Source organism: Aythya fuligula, chromosome 5 (genome assembly GCF_009819795.1).
Source record: "Aythya fuligula isolate bAytFul2 chromosome 5, bAytFul2.pri, whole genome shotgun sequence".
In the NCBI taxonomy this organism is placed as follows: domain Eukaryota; kingdom Metazoa; phylum Chordata; class Aves; order Anseriformes; family Anatidae; genus Aythya; species Aythya fuligula.
The window spans coordinates 64,155,820-64,179,395 of record NC_045563.1 but is presented as its reverse complement, the minus strand read 5'-3'; the positions used below and the strand labels follow the sequence as shown (position 1 = coordinate 64,179,395).

Here is a 23,576-nt window from a genome sequence, read left to right as displayed (position 1 = left end):
GAACGGAGATATTGTGAGGCAGCTATCACCATCCACCCGGGGCCGCGGGGGCCGGGCCGGGCCAGGCCAGGCCAGGGCGGGCCGGCGAGGGGCTGCGGGGGGCTGCGGGGCTGGCGCTGCACTGCGGAGCCGCCCGCTGCCGCTCCGCCCCGCTCCGCCCCACCTCCGCGCTGCCAGCCCGCAACCGGCACGGGGAGCGGCGGGAGCAGCGCCACCGGGATGGGGCGGGCACGGGGAACGGCACCGGCTCCGGCTGCGGGGCCGGGACCGCGGCGGCTGCTGCCGCTGCTGCTGCTGCTGCTGGCGGCCGCGCTGGCAGCTCCGTGCTGCGCCGCGGCGGGGGCCGGCGGGCGGCGGCGGGCCGCCAGCCTGGGCGAGATGCTGCGGGAGGTGGAGGCGCTGATGGAGGACACGCAGCACAAGCTGCGCAACGCCGTGCAGGAGGTGAGGGGGCGGCGAGGCGAGGGGAGGTAGGGTGGGGCCGGCGCTGCTCGCTCGCAAAAGAACGACAGAACCGAAAGAACAAGGAGAAAAAAACCTACCGCCCGGCTCTCCCGCTCTGCCCCCGACCGAGCCTCCCCGCCGCCGCTGCCCCGCGCTGTGCCGTGGTGGAAAGGCAGCCTCACCGTGTGGGGGCAGGTCGTGAGGCAGCCGTGCGGGCAGACATCTGCCCGGATCCTAAAGCAGTAGCAAAAAAGGACGTGGGGAGGGGAGGAGCGAAGGGAAAGCTTACTTTAATGTTGTGCAGCAGCGCCTGAAACGCCAGAGGTGATCGCACAAATCGCAGAATCACACAGGACATGTTTCAAAGCCAGGAACTGAATTGAATCTAAGACCCCAAGCCATTGTCTCACATACCAAAGCACGTATTCCTGCATTCCTCTCACTTCTGGGTTTTTTCCCTGTTGTGGGAATAAAAACGTTTTTGCAGAGTTACACTGTTTAAAGGTAAGAAATGTGGTATTGAGATATGCTTGCAGTGGTAAGAAAACTTAGCAGATGGCCTTATAAAATGCAGACAACCAGACTCCTTAGAGCAATTAGGTGAAAATCACGGTGTCAAGTCAGGTAAGTGAAGAAACATTACCACTTTAACAGTAACAAAGTCAAAGAAATTTGAAATTTAACAGGCCGGCAACTAAAGGCCATGCATTGTCTGTGAAGCATTGGATAGGTTGTGAACCTGGATTAGCCAGTCAATGGGGAAGCAGGGGAGGATCCCAGTCATCGAGGAAATAAAGTATATAAACAGTACTGTGTGACTAGTAGGCGTGCTCCTGCTTGTGGGATGCCCACCATTGCAATTGTGAATAAATTACTACTTCACTGAGATCCTCGCCTGAGCCTAAGTTATTGGCTACAGAGTGTTTCTCACACTGTCATGTTCAAAATCTTCCTTCCAAGTTCTCTCTTTCACTTAAAATTAAGTTATGTAGTCCAAAAATCCTTTTACTCGCAGGCCACGAGGGACACAGACCTTTGTTTACAGTAATTAGATCATTTCTAACTTTTACTGTTATCCAGATGGTTGCTGAATTCTGCTTGTCATCCATTTCATTTAAGCTGTAAACACATTGAGACAAAATATTAAAAAAAAACTTGCTTTACAATAAATAAAATATGCTTAGTTGTAAATAAGAATGTAGTTAAAATATCTGCCTATTTTACTGCTTCTGTTAAAAATGTTTATTCGGGATTGAGGAATGGCCTGTATACAGCACAACAGATGGATTCTCTGAGCGGCATGGGAGCAGATAAATGCTTTGCTCTTAAAAAGGTTTGCATTTGTCAGTTAAAGTAGATACATCAAAAAGAGAGACTTTTGTCTTGGGAAAAATTCTGTTGTTCACCCTGGCTGAACTTGTGGCCTCCTAGCTCTGTCATGGTGACTGCAAGTAACAGACATGAAACAACTTGCTCCAAATTTGTATTGTTTACAAGGCTCATGCCCTTTTGCCATGCTTGCTCTGTTTTCTGATTCAGAGAACACTTATCATGTCTTCTGTACCAAGTCTTCATCTGGCAAACAAAGAAATGGGAATTGAAATAGAGAATGAAATTTTGGATCTGTGCACCCTAACATATAGGACTTCTGCTGCCTTCAAGGGGCTTTTGCCTGTGACTCCCTCCTGCCTGAATATTTTCTCCCCTTTGTCAGGTGGGAAAGTGTGTCTGAAGCGGTTAGTGCTTTTCTGGGAAAAAGAGACAGACAGACTCTTAACCAGTGTTGGCCTGTACAGATACCAAATTGTCTCTTGTCTCAGCACACTTTTTCCTCACAGAAACTGACTTCAGCTCATTATTTAAATTGTCCAGAACTCAAGGGCTTAGCTCTCCAGTGTTTCTATAGTTAATTAAAAGAGCTGCTGTGATTGCTATGTGAAATAGCTAAGTGAGTGCTCCCATACAGAGGGATCTATATTAACAGCATCATACAATTAAACAGGGCATTACTGAAGGATGGAAAAGATATGTTGCTTGTTCTCTTTTGTGTAATCATTTCAGCTTGCTAATTTTCAGTTGGTTTATTTAAATTTGGCAGATGGAAGCTGAAGAGGAAGGGGCAAAAAAACTATCAGAAGTAAACTTTGAAAACTTGCCTCCCAGCTACCATAACGAGTCCAACACAGAAACCAGAATTGGTAATAAAACTGTTCAGACTCATCAAGAAATTGATAAGGTATGAGAAAACTTACATACCAAGCTGTTCATTCTCACTTGACCTTTTCTTCAAAAGTAAAAACAATTTTGCGTGTTTTGCAGAGAAGCATGAGAATTTGAAGCATAAGCTTTCCTGATGATAATTACTTCTGGATTTTATTGTATCTTATTTTTGCCTGATAGGTTTAGGGGTGTATAATATAAAAGTTTAATGTAAAATAATTATTTTGAAAATAAATGAATACTATGTGTAGAACCCAGGTATGGCAATTGCATAGGTAATGAAAGAATGATCATTTCTCACTCTGTTAGCTTCATTACAGTGATGTTTCAAATAGTTAAGGAGTTAACCTTGTCATCTACTTTTTTCCTCCAAATAAGGATTTTGCCTGAGTGCCAGGAAGATGGGAAATAGCAGGGTGGGAATTAATTATAGCAGAATAGGACTGAGAGTAACAAAGGACTATAATTTAAAAATGTATTTTGATTTATTGTTGTTCTTTTGCCATATCAGGTTACAAATAACAAAACCGGATCAACAATTTATTCTGAGACAGTTATTACATCTATAAAAGATGGAGAAAACAAAAGAAATCATGTAAGTGAGCACATTTATTCCTCTTGAAAGTTAAACAAATACTTTAAATTTACCTTTCTGAAGAAAACAATATAGTTCGTAGTTTGGCATAGCCAAATTTCTGAATGTTTTAAAACACAAAACTATTAATGTAAGCAGTCGTAATGTTTTGTTGTTGTTGTTCTTGTAGTTTTTGTTTGTTTGATTTTAATTAGTTTAACTTAGGAAAACTATATTACAAATTTGTGGGGGAGTTTCAATGTTGCAGTTAACTGAGGTGGTTGATCTTGATCTGAATATTGAATTTGTCAATCAAATGTAAGTGTTGTACTCACACAGCAAAGATAGCTATACAGCCCTTTCCAAAGACTCTGAATAAACCCTCAGTACAACAGTGCTCCATGGATGCCCTCCCTGTCTGCGCTTTTGGTTTTCATAGCGGAATTGTTTTGTAGACTTTTAACTCTAGAAAACAATCCCTATTTGTCTGTCTTGAGGAGACAGTAGAATCAGTGGAACAATATATGGCTCCATTTGCTTATCAGCCTTGCCTGGTGGTGAGAACTGGTTCTGAAATGTCACTTTGGGGAGGGGGAAAGTGGAGGACAACTCCCTTTACCTCTGGAAACAGGATTGTTCAAAGATTCAAAAAGAAGTTTAAAAGATTAAGAATATTCTTTACTCAAGTCTTGCAAATACAGGTACATTTGCTAAATGACAGTAGACAGTAGTCTCATTAGAAGTTCCTGTCCTGAATGCACGCTCAAGATGTTTCTGAGAAAGACAGGTGGTGAAGTGGATGTATCAGATGATATCGTATTTTTCTGTGAAAATAACATAATTACCCTTGGAATTAATGAGAAAATGATTCTGCATGTAGAGAATTTTTCCTGACAGATCTTTTGCTTGGTAAAGAATCACAATGAAAAGCAGAGTGTAGTGTAAATACCATCTACTAGCTCATCCTATGTCTATCACCGAATGTCTAGTGGCAGCATGGCCTTTTGGCTAGTGGATTCTGAGTATTTAAATGATCTTTTCTAATACTGATCACATTGGTTTAGTATTTCTGCCAGACTAATTCTGCATGTTCCATGGATCAAGTTGTTTTTATATCCTACTGCAAGAACCTGTACCCCTGTGTTTTCTAAGTTCCCTTTTGCTGTTGATGCAAGTGAAGGTTTTGTTTGTTTGTTTGTTTGTTTGTTTGTTTTTTGCTTATGACTGAAAGGAATACTTATCTCCATTAACCTCCCTTGTGCTGCAGATGTAAGGGCAGATAGTCATCTGGTTTTAGTCATCTGTTTTTTACTGAAATTTATTACTGCAGAAGACACTACATTTATACGTGTATTTTCTTTATACTTATGAGCATCTAAATTCCTAGATATGAGCACTTAAGCTTATACATTCATCATGAAAAATCTAATTGTCGTGTTTAGGTAATAACTAGAAAATCAACTTTTGCCTGGTGGGTGTTTTATATTCTACCTGAAACTGATCCTGGGCACTCTCCCCAGCTCTCTCTACACCACTCCAATTCACAACAGATTGTTGCACTTTTTAGTTTGGCGTATCATTTTCCTTTCACTCCAAAGTCAGAAGGCAGACTAGATTAGAAAACTAAACGGTCCAGCAATTCTAGCAAATCTCAGGTACACTGCTGCAGCAACAACCAGATGTTAAGCCTTGCAAAGCCTCTGCCATTGAGTGTGATGGTCAGCATGTACTAAGTTAGAACAACTGTTAGGTTTTCTTCACATACTTTCATGCTCTTACTAGGACAGGACTTGCCAGTGTTTCCTCTGGTAGCTGGCTTTGTCTAACTAATAGTTTATGATTTAATTTAGTTTAACTTGTCCTGGCTTATTTTAGTCTAACTTTCTTCCAGTTCTCTCTTGGAAGTTTTCCTACTATTTTATAAGACATTAGAAAAAGAAAAAAATGGTAGTAGTTCCTATTTTATTAGGTGTAAATCCTGAAATGTGAGCATCTTCTCTGCTGTCATCCAGTGACTAAGTTTTCCGTCTTTCAGCTCATGTTTTTATACTGATATTAAAGCTGGGAATGGCAAATAACAAAATTAAGTTGCTTGTGCTTTCTTTTTAACTGTTTGACAAAGGTTATAGATTTAATGGTAAGACAAGATACAAAACAAATTGCAAGTATACTGAGGTACAAGTTGGTTTTATAGAAAATGCTAACATATTCCAAGATGCTTTTTAATAATTAAATATGTGTAATGAAGGCAACTTAAATATCTTTTTTTTTTTTTTTTTTTTTTTTAAACAAGTATGGTCATCATCTTCAAAACCAGTGTACAGAAGCAAATCTTTCAACTGACTGGGACACAACACTAATGTATTCTTAATGTATTTCGCTTACTCGTTGTATCTATTTGTTCTTCACAGCTATAAAAATATTTATAATTTAGTTTTCTCCAATGATCATACAAAGTTCCTTATAAGCTTCTTATAACTAGTGAAAGATATCTGTGTTCTCCTTATGGGAAAGTTGCCTCACTTAATAAGGTAGTGCTGTGTCCAGAACCAATATAGCGATTAGTCTTCCAGATAAATACAACTAGCTGAATAATTTTTCTTTCTTATACTTCATGGTGGAAAACCTCATTGAACTGATTGCATTAACTTCTAATCGTTTAGATCCTGGGGAGCTTTTTTCAACGATCTTTCTGCAGCAGCTACTGAAACAAAACATTTGTTAATGTTTATTTGTCTCTCACACTCTTTTGACCTTTGAGCATGCCCATGGTACAAACACTTAATTTAAAGGTTGCTAAGTTAGAGAAAACACTAAATGGGAAAAGCAACCAACAGTCATATTTGATTCTTGTTTAAGGGACCAGGCAGATCTACATATATTAATGTATCTAAGAAATACCTAACAGAATCAAATCCAAAACTACTTGAAAACTTTAAACATTAAGGAAGAATATACTTAGGGTACTGCTAGGCTGCAGAACTATTTTAGGAGTAATTCCAAGACATTGAGAATTGGAAAATTTGGTGTAATCCAAAAAAGTTTTTCCACTGGAAAAACTGTAAAAAAAAAAAAAAAAAAAGTTGAAAAAAATGCTGCCAAGGAGAGCTCTACCAAATGGAAGAAAAAAGTACAAATTAAAAAGTACCATTGTTCAGATCTGTCAACTTAAGAAAACAATATTGGGAAAATGAGTCAAAGGAGTTGCCAAAAACGTTGCACTGTCTCCTTAGGTCATTCTTATATACGTTAATTTTCATATGTGAGGTGTCAAGTGACATTGTAGGATGCCTCAGTCACTTTCCAGGCAGCAGGTTTTCCAGACCACTGGAATATGGAAGAGTTACTCTACTTCCTGGCTGCTTATTTTAAATGTTAGCAGCAAAGTAATACATGTATAGCTATTGTATTCTGTGGGCAGTTTGAAAGGAAAACCTTTCTGTGGGCCTCTAAATACAGCTAGCATATGCTGTTCTGTAATACACATCCTTGATACCCATCAGTGATTCATCCTGCTGTGTAGTGTAACACAAGTTGTTTAGTATATTTGTAGCTACAAGTATTGATGATCATCTGAAAAGGGGCAGATAGCGACGTTTTGTTCTGAGGATGGAGATGCTGGTAGTAGAGGCTGTGAGGAGCCAGCCACTGGGAACTGGCCCACTGTTCTAATGCTATTCAATCACAGAATCACAGAATCACAGAATTTCTAGGTTGGAAGAGACCTCAAGATCATCGAGTCCAACCTCTGACCTAACGCTAACAGTCCCCACTAAACCATATCCCTAAGCTCTACATCTAAATGTCTTTTGAAGACTTCCAGGGATGGTGACTCCACCACTTCCCTGGACAGCCTGTTCCAATGCCTAACAACCCTTTCGGTAAAGAAATTCTTCCTAACATCTAACCTAAAACTCCCCTGGCTCAACTTAAGCCCATTCCCTCTTGTCCTGTCACCAGACACGTGGGAGAACAGACCAACCCCCACCTCGCTACAGCCTCCCTTGAGGTACCTATAGAGAGCAATAAGGTCGCCCCTGAGCCTCCTCTTCTCCAGGCTGAACAAGCCCAGCTCCCTCAGCCGCTCCTCGTAGGACTTGTTCTCCAGACCCCTCACCAGCTTCGTCGCCCTTCTCTGCACCCGCTCAAGCACCTCGATGTCCTTCTTGTAGCGAGGGGCCCAAAACTGAACACAGTACTCGAGGTGCGGCCTCACCAGAGCCGAGTACAGGGGGACAATCACCTCCCTAGCCCTGCTGGTCACACTGTTCCTGATACAAGCCAGGATGCCGTTGGCCTTCTTGGCCACCTGAGCCCACTGCTGGCTCATATTCAGCTGACTATCCACCATCACTCCCAGGTCCTTCTCTGCCTGGCAGCTCTCCAACCATTCCTCTCCCAGCCTGTAGCTCTGCTTGGGGTTATTGCACCCCAGGTGGAGGACCCGGCACTTGGCCTTGTTGAACTTCATGCAGTTGACCTCAGCTCATCGGTACAGCCTATCCAGATCCTCCTGCAGAGCCTTCCTACCCTCAAGCAGATCGACACACGCACCTAACTTGGTGTCATCTGCGAACTTACTGAGGGTGCACTCGATGCCCTCGTCCAGATCATTGATGAAGATATTAAAGAGGACTGGCTCCAGCACCGAGCCCTGGGGAACGCCACTAGTGACTGGCCTCCAACTGGACTTGACTCCATTTACCACAACTCTTTGGGCCCGGCTATCCAGCCAGTTTCTAACCCAACGAAGCATGCGCCAGTCCAAGCCAAGAGCAGCCAGTTTCTTGAGGAGAATGCTGTGGGAGACACTGTCAAAAGCCTTGCTGAAGTCAAGGTAGACCACATCCACAGCCTTTCCCTCGTCCACCCAGCGCGTCACTTTGTCATAGAAGGAGATCAGGTTCGTCAAGCAGGACCTGCCTTTCATAAACCCATGCTGACTGGGCCTGATCGCCTGCTTCCCCTGCAAGTGCTGTGTGATGACTCTCAGGAGGATCTGCTCCATGAGCTTCCCTGGCACTGAGGTCAAACTGACAGGCCTGTAGTTTCCCGGGTCTGCCCTCCGGCCCTTCTTGTAGATGGGCATCACGTTTGCTAGCCACCAGTCAACTGAGACCTCCCCCGATCACCAGGACTGCTGATAAATGATGGTAAGCGGCTTGGCCAGCTCCTCTGCCAGTTCTCTCAGTACCCTTGGGTGGATCCCTTCCGGCCCCATCAACTTGTGCACATCCAAGTGCTGTAGCAGGTCACCAACCAGTTCTTCATGGATAGTGAGGGCCACATCCTGCTCCCCATCCCCTTCCACCAGCTCAGGGTACTGAGTATCCAGAGAACAACCGGTATTGCCGCTAAAGACTGAGGCAAAGAAGGCATTGAGCACCTCCGCCTTTTTCTCATCTCTTGTAACTAAGTTTCCCCCCGCATCCAGTAAAGGATGGAGATTCTCCTTAGTCCTCCTTTTTGTGTTGATGTATTTATAGAAACGTTTTTTGTTATCTTTAACGGCAGTAGCCAGATTGAGCTCCAGATGAGCTTTGGCCTTCCTAATTTTGTCCCTGCACAGCCTCTCTACATCCTTAAAGTCCTCCCTAGTGGCCTGCCCACTTTTCCAAAGATTATAAACCCTCTTTTTTCTCCTAAGCTCAAGCCACAATTCTCTGTTGAGCCAGGCTGGTCTTCTTCCCCGCCAGCTCATCTTTGGGCATGTGGGGACAGACCGTTCCTGTGCCATTAAGATTTCCCTCTTGAAGAGCGCCCAGCCTTCCTGGACCCCTCTGCCCTTCAGAACCGCCTCCCAAGGGACTCCACCAACTAGTGTCCTGAGCAGCTCAAAGTCAGCCCTCCGAAAGTCCAATACAGCGGTTTTACTGGTCCCCTTCCTGGCCTCGCCAAGAATAGTGAACTCCACCATTTTGTGGTCACTCTGCCCAAGACAGCTCCCGACAATCACATCCTCCACCAGTCCTTCTCTGTTTGTGAAGAGAAGGTCTAGCGGGACACCACCCCTGGTAGGCTCACTAACCAGGTGCGTCAGGAAGCTATCTTCCACGCTCTCCAGAAACCTCCTAGACTGCTTCCTCTGGGCTGTGTATCTGGGCTGTGTTCAGGTATCCTTCAGATTGGTGCCTCTTTAGAACAGCACTTCTGTTTATTTTCGCTCTGCCAAGTAAAAGAAATAGGCACACACTATCACACAAACTCAACTTTTATGCTTGTAGGGAAACTGAATGCTGAAAGCCAAACTTGCCTTATAGGTTCAGTTTATAGGCTTGGCTTGTAAAAGTCAAGGATTTGCACAGCTCCTGCTCTTTAGGTATATAATTGGGTGGTAAATATGAGAATTCATCAAACACCTCAGCAAACCATCTACTCTAAAATGTACAGTATATATAATTTATCACAGTAGTAATTAATAATAATCACAACTCCACAACCCTCATTTCTCATTTATTCTCTGAGCTGAGTTAGAAACCACTGAAATCATTGAAAGTTTTTTTCAGTGATACTTTTGTGCTTTGAATCTTGAGGTGAAAGCTGCACAGGTAGGGAAGGATGTGCCTATCTGTCTTGCAGTAATAGATCTGCATTCTAACCAGAATCAAATCCAGCACTGGAAAAGCAGTTTCATGGAAAATAAATTGTGCCTACTTTTTAAATCACGATGCCTCTGCTACCCTGTGTCCTCCCACAACAGGTAGAAATATATCTATAATACATATAAATGGTGTATCTGTACACTATGTACATGTGTATATATATACATACATATATTACAGAAACATTAGACATAATCCCCTACACATGCATATTCCTCTCTCAGACATTATTTCTTTTTGGCTTTGCATCACAAAAGTATTCTCTTTAGACTATATTCTTTGTTACTGAATGGCTCAGTTGATAGTATTTTGATAGCCAGAAGAGTATCGGTATTTTAAACCTCCAGAAGAGGAACTAGACTGTTTGCCATTTCTGGCACGGAGACCTCATTCTCAAGAGGTGCTGCATTATTTGGAGGCGCCATTTACATTCCCAGACTAACATTCATTTTATCGGATGTCAGTGAGGACTGACAAGTTACCAACATAGATGTCAGGCTTTGATCCATCAGTCTTGCATCACCACAGACACCAAATACAAGCAATAGGTAGTTGTGCATGTTTTTCTGCCTGTATAGGGTTTTACATCCACTTGCTTTTAAGGTTTAAGGTCCAAATATTCTGTAACTTATTTTCCTGGGAATGTAGCCTAGCATGCAAGTTAACAGAGTAACTCCAGTAGAAAGCTCAGTATAGAGTACAGAACATAAAGTAACAGCGCTTTTTATTACCATGTGAAAGTCAAAATGTTTTCTAGTTTGTTGACTAGTTCTATTTCAATCGTGGTACACTAGCCTAGTCAATGAAAAGCAAGCATGAACAATGAAAACTCAAGGAGACAAAATTGATACTGGTAAGATTTACTGCAATAAGATTAGTTGCTTTTCTTAGTTGCATTTGTAGTAGTATTTTATGTAAGGTCTAACTCAAAGCTACTGTACCTAAGATTTTTTTTCTTGTCTGTATTCATCTGTTAAATAAAACTAGCAACTTCTATAGCAAGTAAACTCTAATAGAGGTATATCTGGTTGCTCTCAGTTCTCTTCCTTGCAACTGTGTTTTGAAGATGCTAATGTTTCAGGAAGGTGTACTGGGGAACTGGAGGAGTATCATGCATTTCTCAATTAGCTTTGGCACTATTGAAAACATTACTTTCTTTTGCCTGACCTTGTTGATAGAAACACTTCAGAGCACAACTGTACCTTCTCATTAGTTAGAAGGTACAGGTCACGTTTCTTTGTGGGAGAGTAGAGAGGTGCCTCCAGTGTGATACTGTGCAAGGTGCTTGCTTTCTCTGTGAACAGGTGGATGTGTGCTTTTATACACGTGAGTATTTAGCACCAGCCTTCTGCAAATACAGCAGCTGATTAGTAATTTCGAATACTCTGGTGCTTAGGAAAGAGAACCTGTGATACCAGGCCAGGTTAGAGTGCTGACTGGATCCCTGCAGCTCTGGACAGGGAGTACTGTACCACTGTGGAACTGCTTTTTCAAGCTGACTTGACCTGTTCTGGAAATGACTGTCAGACTTTTTATTTTTTATTTTTTTACAGATTATATGTGAGTTTGACCCTAATGTGTAAATTTAAGAAAGTGACTGGAGAACAAAAGCTCCAGAGTCCTAAAGGTTTGTCTGTAGAGATAGAATAGATAGCAACCCCATTTTAATGGCCTTACAACATTTTTAAGCCTTTAAGTAAGAGATTTCTTTTTACTCTGTTAGTAAGTTAGTAAAAAGAAATAGAAATTAAACATTAACTTCTGGGGTTCTATTTCCCTCTCCAACTTGTAAGACAAGATTTTCTAGAGAAAAATCTACTATAAATGGCCAAGCTCTAGCACATCTTAACCAAACTTGCAGTTCTCTGTGATTATCCAGAACTGCTAAAGTTACTGCTTGATTCCTATTTGAGCAACTTATATGATTTCTCTAAGCATGTTCTCAGCCATATGCAAGAGTTCCACTCTTTGAGATCTGTACTGCTCCAAGGAGAGGAGTTCCTACCAGTGCTGAAGTGAAAATGAACTTTGAAAATTGAGAAGGAAACATTTGTGGAGTGAAAATTGCAATTTGTCCATCAGCAGCACTGCAGGAGAGCAGCTGATGGCAAAAATTTGAACATCCAGGATCTTGGTGCTGATGTCTGCTCCCTTTGGTATGTTAGTATCTCAGGGAAGATGCTCGTTTTAGGAATCCCAGGTTTACATTTGGGTCCCATTTTTTTGTTTCATTTTTTACAGAACTTCTAGTCTCCGGTTACTTGCAGTTGACAACCTTAAGCTATCAATAGACACACTAAGTGCATTGTTGGATTGAAATCCTGGTCTGTCTGTAGCCAAAAATCCCATAATATCTAAAACTGGTAGATTTTGTATACTCAATCATAAAATTCATTAGCACTTTTAGTGTTCTTTTCTGTTAACTGCCCAGTCTGCTCTGTTGGCATCACTTGTTACACAAATCTTGTCTTGACTAGTGCAGTTCTTTTGAAATCACTCCACCCTTTAGGTAGTTCTTAGTGTAGGAGTAGATAAAGGCAATCTTTACTTCCTAGCTAATGCATTTGATTAATGAATGTGCTGTGTCAGTTTTTCAAGTTTATATATTAAACAGTAACTTGAATACATTATTTTACTATTAGTTATAATGTAAGCTGAAGCTTTTTGCAAAAAATGAATGTATAGCTTACAGTGGCAGTCATTTAAAATAGAGAACTTGAGTTTCTCAAGTCCTTTGTAAGCAGAAAATCTGCATGTTATTTCACTCTGTTTTGCTAATTGCTGATTTTTAAGTAGTACGTCTCAACTGCTTGCAAGTCTTAGCTTGCATTTTAAAACAGGACACCTCTTGTAGGCAAGGTCTGCAAGTCCCAAACCACCTAAATTCCTGCAGCAGAACTACTGAACAACAAGGTACAGACATTCTGAACATTTGGCTGAACCCCCTTTTTTTCTTCTTTTCAGTTTCAGTCCTGACAATGTAATGTGTGAAGCTGAAGGGGAGGTGCACATAGCTCATGGGGGCAAGTAGCTTGGGTTAGAGTGGGAAAGGATGTGGAGGTGGATACAAAGGGAGTGAAGATAAAGCCTACGATAAGAAAAAATATGCAATTAGTATTTTGAATTGCTCTTACTCATATATGTTTCTGGAGTACGTAGGATATGCATCTTGTTTGTAGAGCAAGGGACATAGTCTTCTTGTTTTGAAAAGTGTGATGGAGTGTGGATGTAACCATTGGTGTTCATATATAACACTGTAAGCACCAGATACTTCTTACTGATGCAAAAGCTATGAAGAGGTTTAATTTGCTCATGGATGATAGAATGGCCTTACTGTGAGTCACAGCATGTCCCTAAGACCAAAAGTTTTACTGGTCATGTGATATTTGCAGGACTATTGCCAAAAAATCTGAATCTTAGCCTCCATGAATGGAAAGATGTGTCATTAAGTAGTTTGAAACCCTTGTGTGTCGCCTCTGCTCCTACAAGAAGAAAATTCTCCAAGGTGGGAAAGCTCTGTAATAGCCAGCTGAGGTGTATGTCAGAGGCTGTGTCCACATCTTTGTTTACTGATGTGAGTCCATTCTGATCTGGCTTGTTTTCTCAGAGAAAACACTGTGTAGAAAGTTATGGGTCTGTGCAGAGAATCCACACAAGAATGGATATTGTGTGCAAACAAGATGGTTTTGTAATACTATAGGGCTGCAATGATGCAGAGAAAAGTGAGACCTCAGTTTCCATGGACTCAGATATCATGCTTGGTGACCCCGAACAAACAAGCAGGTGTAAACAGCTGCTAGATCTTGTCAGAGTGAAGAGAAGCAAAGTGCCTTTTGCTGAGAGATGGGACAAACCAGGCAGGTGTTTGAGCTGAAAACATGACAACCAAAGGTCAGAACATAGATCTTTATCACATTTTTTGCCTTAAATAGCGGCTCAGATTTACAGGCCAAGAACTGATGCAACAACAAATGGGTTATTCCTAATTAAAGGCATCAAATCTTGTTCCCATTTGTGTCAGTGAGAGTCTGAAGTAATTTGGATAACTTTAGTAAATTTACTTTACTAGTAAAAAAAATAGTAGCTAGGATTTCTTTCACATTTTGCTGTTGTGCTAGCTTAGTGTAAGTTTTCTCCTGTCAAGTTTGGCAAAGAAAGTTGTGTTGTGCTAATTAATATTCTGAAAGTAACATTCTTCATTAGTAATTCAGGTCAATGCCTGTGTCTGGGGATGTTTCAAACTTTGCCAGACCCTTGTGTTACAATGTAGTATTTCGTTTCCAGTTCACCTCCAAAAAACAAACAAAATAGAATATTTTTATGCAAAATCATATTTGCTGAAGAACTGCTTCACCATTTTTTTTCTGTCTGAACTCTTACCCTTCGAGTAGCTAAATGATGAAGGGAGAAAGATTTTCTTGGAATAAACTTCTCGTTACCTAAAATAAACTATTACTGTAACACAATCACAATGCCTAGAATTGGTTCAGTGTTCTAGGTGATTGTGTTAGTAAAAACACAACAGCAAATCAGGAAGTTTACCCCTAGAAAGCTACAAAACAAGCTTTCTCTAGAAGAATCAATGTCCATCTGCATTCCTCAGTATCCATCTGACAGTCATACACTATTTCTACAACTTACAGTAATCTTGTTAGTGGTGGAAATCATCTGATTTGTCTGAAACTTTCCATCTGTGGGGAGGTATATATCATGTTTAGTCATCTACTTCTTCCTTGTTTTCATATGGGTTGAAAGAACTCTTCTGCAAAAAAAGCCACAGCAAGGGAGTAGTTAGAGTAAAAAGAGCAACTGTTTACTTGGTTTTAGCACAGCCTTCTTACACCTCATGTGTTGAGTTTAGGGAACCAAGGCTGTCAAAATGTTTCTTACAGGTCTTGTCCAAGTTATAGGTAAATATAAAACAAATCAGGAAAGTTTTTACTTTCCAGCTCTACTTGATCTACCTATTTAAACTAAGAGAAATTAAATATTTTTTCATCTCTGTGAGGTAACAGAGAGAGTCAGGAGAATAAATCTTTTATGTGGGCTGGTGACAATTCTGTAAGCTGCTGACAGCTCTTAAGAGATCATAGTACGGACTGTCTTAAGACAGAAGTCAGAGTTCATCACCAATATTTCCTTTGGCCAGACAAGTAGCAAAACAAATCACATTATCAGAACAGCTTTAAAGCAAAAGAGATTTTATTTTTTTTTCCCAGTGGTTTTGCTTTATATAGTTTTAATGTGCTGGCTGCAGCAGGTGCTTATTTGATTTTAAACTGAAACCACATTATCTAATTAACCAGTAAACTTTATCTGGTAGGGTACCAACATGTAACAAAGATTTTAGGAAATGAATGTAAAGAATAACTCTTTTTTTTTTTTTTTTATCTGATATGATCTCAGAATAATTGAGATATAAAGAATACAGATAAATGTGCCAAACGTGCAGCCAGTTTACATCTGTATTATACATATGTAAGGTGGCTGGGAGGTGGGCCCAGAAACACAGAGTTCCATATACAATGAGCCTAAGCTTTTTCTAATCTTTCCCTGAATTGTAGGAGGGGACGACTAATTAAAATCATTAGAATTACACTTGTTTTACACAAATGTGAGTAGGAGGAGAACAAATGAATGTGCTCTGTGATTGCTTGGTCTTCTGTACAGTTCACAGAATCACACAGAATCACAGAATTTCTAGGTTGGAAGAGACCTCAAGATCATCGAGTCCAACCTCTGACCTAACGCTAACAGTCCCCACTAAACCATATCCCTAAGCTCTACATCTAAATGTCTTTTGAAGACTTCCAGGGATGGTGACTCCACCACTTCCCTGGACAGCCTGTTCCAATGCCTCACAACCCTTTCAGTGAAGAAGTTCTTCCTAACATCTAACCTAAAACTCCCCTGGCTCAACTTAAGCCCATTCCCTCTTGTCCTGTCACCAGACACGTGGGAGAACAGACCAACCCCCACCTCGCTACAGCCAAAAGATGTGCAAGATGCTGCTAGTCCAGCTTGATGATGTTTTGTACTATGATTTACTGAGTTAAACCATGACAGTTGGAGGAAGGTGGTGATTTGATCTGTTTCTGTTTAGTTTAATTTCATCAAAAATTTGGCAAATATGAGGAAAAAAAAGCTCTGTAGAGTGGTGTCTTCAAATGTATTCTCTTGATAAATACATTTATATGTCAGCTGAATAAGTCTCATTCTTTCCTTTCTCCTATCTAATTCAAAACTAGCATTTTGGCATCTTTTGCAGAGAGTGTGTCTGTCTGGCCTAACGAGGGACTAGGCCACTTTGATAATTAGTGCTGAGGAATACCATACCAGTGAATGTGAGCTATTCAGTCATGGTGGTTTACTACTGCAGTTAAAGAGAGAACCCCCCTCCATCTTTTCTGCCTGTCTGAATTCTTTATAACAAGTCCATAACTTCTGTTCAGTAGGTAACATACTCTAATATATATTATTATATATATTGGTGAAAAGATATATGGGATGGGAGTTTCAGATTTGTTTACTTATAATTCTGTCTGGAACTGAGTCAGAGCCTGTTATGTGAATTTACATCACATGAGGAATCCCTGAAAATTGTTCCCTTAGAAAGCCCACTTCTCCCAGGGAAAGGAAGAAGCATCTCACAGCATGTAGATAGTTCACATCATGGTATCAGTCAAAGGAAAACCTTCACGGTCTGAGTCCAAGATTTTTCAGAGCCATCAGCAAGGGAACTCCATCTTTACGCAGACATTCAGCTCATCTGTTTTCAAAATCCTCCAGTGCTGGTGGCAGTTTATTCCAATGCTTTCCTATACTCACTATAAGATCTCTGATGATGTAATTTAAACCCTTTCTTTTATCTACAACTCATAGAAAATAAATTATTCCCTTTTCGCTAGAGTATCAGCAGTCATCCACACAGTCAACTCTGCTATAGGCAAAATCCATTGTAGATGAATTCTTACCATGTATTTCTGTTTGAGTATTATCTTTGGCTGACACCTGAAACACAGTAAGTCTGTTGAAACTGTAAGCTACCAAGAGTGTGTATCACATAAGAACAAAGCACCTAAGATTCAGGGTTTGAAGTAAGTTCTGTAATGGATTGGGTACAGATTGGCATCAGCAAGGAGCTATTAAGTACATAAATCCTGCTTTGTACTGCTTTTCTTTTTGCACAGATGTTTCACATCCTTGCTGTGCAGAGCTATTCTGAACTGTTTTGTTTTTATAAATTTTCAAAATGTACATAGTTTGGTAGTGAATCATGGAAACTTTGTAGCTGCCAATTGTAGAGAGAAAAGATGCCTGGATTGAAACTCAGCCTCAGGGCACACCATTTCATGAGGGCTGTATCTTTGTATGGTTACTGACTATTTAGAAATAATGGCACTTTAGAACTTTGTGGCACAGTTGTACAGTGTTTCTCTAGCTGTTAATTAGCTCAAGACATTTAGACTAGAAACCAAGAGTTTCTAGCAGGGTTTTAGACACACCTTTTAGTCACCAAAACTGGAAGAACTGTTCTTCAATTAATAGATCTAAAGGTAGATGCATTTTTCTTTTAAGACAGTTTATTACAAAATCATTAGGAAAATTTTGTTTAGATACATAAATTAATATTTTCACCTCCTTTGATAATCTCAAACTATGGAAAAAAAAAAAACTTTTCTTAACATGGAGCAATTAAAAATGGAGCATAGGGCTATTGGTTTTGGGTCCCAAACTGTCTAATTCTTCAACTTCTAACTCTATTCTTCAAAATATTCCTTCCCTAACTATAGATTTTAGTGTCCCTATGTATTTAAAAAAGTCAAGTTAGTATATAGCATGACACTGAGTTGCAGGAAGGCCTGAAGGAAGATTTTGCTGGAATTTCTACCGTCCTGCCCTGCCTATGGTACACCTGACAAACATGAGAAAAGCTGGACAAACATGCTATAACCTGTCCTGCCTCCTCTAGGGCAAGCGTGTGGGATGAGAAGAGAGTTCTGGTGCTGCAGACAGCTCCAGCAATATGTAGCCCCATACATACAAATGCATATTTCCCACACAGTACTGGGACGTGACTAGTACCATAGTTTGCAACTCACATTTGATCTTTTTACTGTCTTTTTTTATAACGCTAGTCCTTATTTTTGAGTGCTATGTACTTGGCAGGACAGCAGTAAGACTTTTGCTCTGCTAGAAAGTATTACAGAGGTTTTGAGATATTTAAAGGCAAATTAATTCGTATCTCATTAAAAATGAATGCATTATGTGCCCTGTCTAGACAACTGAGAGAGTAGGAGTTGGAACACTACCGCAATTCAGACTGGTAGTAGTTTCCATAGGATGGTATTGCATTCTGTGTACTTCTATCATTTTTCTAATATGTGTAATGCACATAGGATACAGAACTTTTTTTCTTTTTTCTTTTTTTTTTTTTTCTTTTTTCTTTTTTTGCTTACTACTCAGCAGCTTTTGTCATCTGTTGGAGTCATTTTCTAATTGCCACACCATCTTTTTAGCATTGCTTCCTTTGTTGTGTATCTCCTGGCAAAACTTCATTACCTCTCTGACGTCAGTGAATTTTGTCTCGTCACTTTATGGCTTGTGAACCTGAAAGCCATAGAAGGATAGGAATGATAACTTTGCTCCTTTCTCTGCTTTCTTGGGTTCTAAGCTAAGGTGTAAAGAGCCTGGAAGGAAAGGATAGCCCACGCCAGGCAGTCATTTGGCTGTCCCAGACAAATATAATTTGAAGATACGAGAGGAGTGAAGAGAGAATTTGGTTTAAAATTATCTTTTAGAACGTGGGAGGGAGGATGAGTGGGAAAAGGGAATAGACCAGCTAAATGTCACCATTTTATTTAAAATCAATGGTTCTATTTTGAAAGTCACACAATATAAAAATAGTCTTGAGCGTATTTTCTTGACTACACTTAGGGTGTTAAATACATGCAGTTAATTAGGAGCTAAGGGGGAAAAAAGAAGGGAGTGAAATGAACATGATTTCAGTACGTAATATATAACCAGCAAAAGGGAATGTTAAGGTTATTACCATAGTGAGGTACAGAAACCAGAAGAACACTGCAAATGAAAAGTTTCTTCAAGAAAGTAGATTAACCCATTCTGCTTAGTTCTGCTTTTGTAATTTCGAATGGGACGCTCTTTGCTTCTCCCTCTTTATCCTTAGTGCGTTACATGAGCCGAAGATAACAGGATCCACACTGTAGTTGTCTACACTCACCAGTCAAGGACAGTCTGTCAGAATAGCCCATAGTGCCTTCTAGTTCAAAGGCTTGTTACTGGTGAAGTGTAAAGGTCGTTGTATCACACTGAAAGAAAACATTTTAGTTCTGTGCCTTTTCACACACATATAAACATTCAAACAGAAGGAAAGTACCCTTGTCAAAACCTGTTAATGCTTACACCATGTCTTACTTGAACATTCTTAAGCTGTCTCACACAGACATCTGTTTCAGATTTCTGGTAGTTTTGTTAGAAGCATACTTAACCATCAGTACTGTCAGTCATTTTTTTAATCTCACATAAGGCGCGTAATCATTCCTTAAGAAAGCAAATTACAACTTTGGCATAATGTGCCAAAGACAACAAAACTGAAGTTTCAGCAGTAGTTGTTTTAATAGCCTAACTCAAACTACAGAGAATCTTTTCCACAAATTCCAATATTTTGTTCTTGCCTCTTTATTTTTTTTTTTTCCCTCAAGGGTTTTGGAACAAATTTCAACCCCCAAATCACTTTCACGTGTTGCAGGATATTCACTGTAGGGTACAATATTATAATAAAAGTCTACAGGATGTGAAGTATGTGCTTACAGGTACTACACTCATCTCCATCATGCTTTCTATTGTGTGTGGGTCCTAGTATACTCATTAATAAACAGGCAGTCCTGCTTTTGCTCTGTATTATTCTTTAGCACTTCTCAAACAGTGTATTTCTTAGCTGCCAGGTAAAATTATGCGGGCATGTCAGAAGCCTGCACTGCCTCTCCCCAGTTTACACACCGTTGACCCTGCAAAAACAAAGCATTCTGAAAAATAACATACTTTACAGGATCCCACAAAGAATATGGATTGTTCAGAATCCATTGCAGCTGATGAAGATGCTTAGTTTTGTTCCTTGTTTAGCAAGTGTTGTGTCTCAAGGTAGCCTGGTTAGAAAAGGTCTGGAAAGAAAGAAAGAAAGAAAAAAAAAAAAAAAGAAAAAAGAAAAAAAAAGGAGAAATGGTCATGCATCTGCATGTGTAAGAATTATTGGGTTTTGCATTGACTGTGGATTATAAACATTGACTGGTTTGGAGCATGGCACAAAATTTCACAGCTTTAAGAAAGCTTATGAAAAGAAGTTTATTCCATGCCAGGAAAGAGAACTGTAAAAGAACTTTTTTTTCCCCAGCTGAAAACCTCATAATACTTGGGGTCTTAATTGGTGGGACACAATTCAATAAGAGGGGAAAGGCAGGGGACTCATTAGTGCAAGAGAAACCGGTGACTGGAGAATTGCAACTTAGATGTTAGGTGGTTTTAGAGCTAGAGAGAGGGTTATTCCACGAGCTTAAAAATGATTATGGCAAGATTTCTCCTCTGTGGAAAGAGACAATTGGAAAAACTGACTACACTGAGACCTGGCTATTTGCCTGAAAGTGGATGGAACAGGAATGAAACAGTATAGCTTATTCGAAATATGGTTTATACAAGAATATGGTTTATAAAAGAAAAAAATATGGTTTATAAAAGAAGCTGACAAAGCTATGGGTAGAAACTTGGCCAGAAAGAGCATGGCGGCTAAGGAGAAGTGGCTAACTACTAACTTGAAACCACAAAAACTCAAAGGTACTGTAGAACACTTGCATTTTGACCCACCTGATTATGTAGCAGCACAAAAGCAAACAAGAAGAACATATACGGGATAATGAAGCTGCAAAAGCATTATGACAATAGATAACGGCCTAGACCCAACAATGATCATCTCCTAAAATAGCTGAAAGGACTGCTTAATTATAAACACATAACCCACATATAACTTCACTGACTTGAAAAGAATCAGGCTTTGGCTTCTGTTCTATGTCCTGGATAATCAAACTCTTTGAAAACATCTCAGATGGCCAAAATGGTTAACTTAAACAAAGAACTGCTCTTCATGCAGAGCAGCCTTGTCTCATACCACACAAGAAGCTTTTATAATGTTAAATATGGAGACCTGAAGACAGTATAGCTGCTTTGTCTTTCAGTGATTATAGCAATTTAAGAGCTTCATTTAAACTTCTTGATGAGTTAATTTTCAGCCCAGCTGATCATACAGAAACAAAACCCAGCTGGGATGGCATGGAAAAAGTCAGTTTGGGGAAAATCATCAAAAAAAAAAAACAAAAAACAAAACAAACAAACAAAAAAAACTTGGTAAAAACTTTCAATAAAGATTGCATAAATGACAGTTAGGCTGCACCAAGAAGTGAGATTAGTATCTACCAAGGAGCAGTCAAGTTCTTTCTTCAGAGAATTCAGGGATTTTTAATTCCTTATTGTGTACTGACTAACACAAAGATAGCATCAGCCTTGTGATGGTACAAACCAGTGATGAAATAAAAGTGACTTAGACAGGAATAGTGCTAAGATTTATTCTTTTGTTGGCTTGATAGTTACCTGGAGAAGACAATTTTAGAATAGGATTAATCACTTGTTTTTTTGAGAGGTAATCGTTAGATGTGAAGAAAAAAGATGTCCTCCCTGTGAACCAGAAACTTCAGGGTTACACAAACTATACACTGACTCTCTGTATTGCAGATTCTTCCTCAATGCCATATCTAAACAGCGTGCAGAGTTGTTTTGTACTTTAATTATGCTCACCCCCCAAATAAAAATCCCTGGCAAAGAATTTCTGGTCAGTATTTGTATGTTAGCCCTGTGCAGCACGAACAAAAAGCAAGCAATCTCTACCTCGGTGCTGGTGGGACCTCTGGGCAAAGAAACATCAGTTGGAGTCTGTGATTGAGATGGGAACTCAGGTGTCCCTCTCACAGGAACAGTTTTGCTAAGGCCATAAAACGCTACCAGGCTTGAAAAGCATGCCCAAGCAACTTGCTAGCCTGAAGCCTGTTGGAACACCTTAGCTGAGTAGCAAAGGCTGATGCATTAGGGAACCATCTCCCTTTGGGCTGTCATTGCTTGCTTGAGGAAGCTGGCCAAGCTGCTGAGTTTTGGAGGTCAGCACTGATGTTGCTGGGGAGGAGGAAGGAGGACAGCATAAAGCTACCTGGCCTGGGATTAAGAAAGCTGTTCCAGAATGATCTCCCACAGAGCATAAAGATGCTCTTGGCTGCTGCAGCTCCTGTATCGTAGACTCTTTCTTTCAGTCTTGTCCCATTCTAAAAAACAGCAAATAAGTCAATTGTGATTGAACTCTAATACAAGTAAAATAGCTTTAACGGAAGTGTCTTCAGGTTGCTTGTTTTTCCTCAAGAGAGCAGAACAAAGAGAATTCATTTTCTCAAGGTTGTTGGTATTAATATTTACAGGAGATGTGAAGCCACCTAATTGTTTGCAGCCACATCGTTCTATTACAAAACTGTGGTTGTGTGAAAAAACTAAGAGAGCTTTTTTCCCTTGAGTCCCAAATAAGAGATACAATCAATCAAGACCTTCTTTCTGGTGTTTCAAGGAGAAGTATGGATTTCCATCATAGTGGCAAACTACACTTTTTATTTATTTATTTATTTATAGGAGTGTATCATTGATGAAGACTGTGAAACAGGGAAATATTGCCAGTTCTCCACTTTTGAATACAAGTGTCAGCTCTGTAAAACCCAACATAAAGTAAGTTCTGAAGTGATTCGTGATTTTATGTAGTCTTTAAACACTTACTATGTAAATTCTTGGTGTTAACGTAAATAAATTAAAATCATTACCTAAGAAGATGCACAGCTTTGTGTATTAGTAGATACATAGCATTTTTTTCCCCTGCCTGTTATCACAACTAAGGTATAAGGTTACATTATTTGAATATGTGAACCTTAGGAAGCAGTAAATTCCTGTCTTTTGAGATAACAGAAGTGTTTTTGGCAATAGTTATGCTTAGGTTATCTTGTGTAGGTGACAGGTACTTGAAAAGCTCAGGCTTCTTCGCAGTGAAAAAACAATTTAAGAGCAATCAGCTGAAAACGGCCTTCATCTAGCTGTCCCTTTTCACCTACATTCTGCTGATGGCCTCTTGTGAAACAGTTGTTGTTCAAAGCATTTACAGGCCATTAAGTTGAAAAATCCTGGCATTGCAGTAAAATCCTGTAATCGATACGATTAACATCTTTTCCTGAAACGATGTAAATGATTTAAATGCTTTAAATTCTCGATAATTTCAGGAAGCTGTATTGACTTTAGTAGATTGAATGGAAGTCCTGAATTATCAATCTTTTGTCATTAGGAAAGCTCATTCATACTTTAGAAAGTGTTAAAACGGATCATTTTTCTTGTTAACATGGAGTCATTAAAAATCAATTGGAATGTAACTGAAACCTAAAAGCCCTATTTCTCCATACAGTGTTCAGTAGAGCATTCATAGAAAAAAAATAAAAATTTGGTCATGGCTACATTCCTGTTGCACAGTGAGTTCAGTGAAGTGAACTGACTGTGAAGTGTGAAAGTGAAGGTGGCTGGATCAACTTCCTGACCTAGACCCCTCACAATTACAAGATATTTGTCTTTATAATTAGCAGTGTAGACCTACT

General features: G+C 40.0%; 1 protein-coding gene across 1 annotated transcript in view; it reads left to right on the top strand.

Moving 5' to 3' along the window:
• Positions 1–219: 219 nt before the first annotated feature.
• DKK3 (dickkopf WNT signaling pathway inhibitor 3) overlaps positions 220–23,576 on the top strand; it is a 28,521-nt gene continuing 5,164 nt past the window's right edge. The window contains exons 1-4 of the mRNA XM_032188572.1: positions 220–444; positions 2,543–2,680; positions 3,176–3,259; positions 22,576–22,668. Coding sequence (XP_032044463.1) covers positions 220–444; positions 2,543–2,680; positions 3,176–3,259; positions 22,576–22,668 — 540 coding nt within the window. The remainder of the gene's footprint in view (positions 445–2,542; positions 2,681–3,175; positions 3,260–22,575; positions 22,669–23,576) is intronic.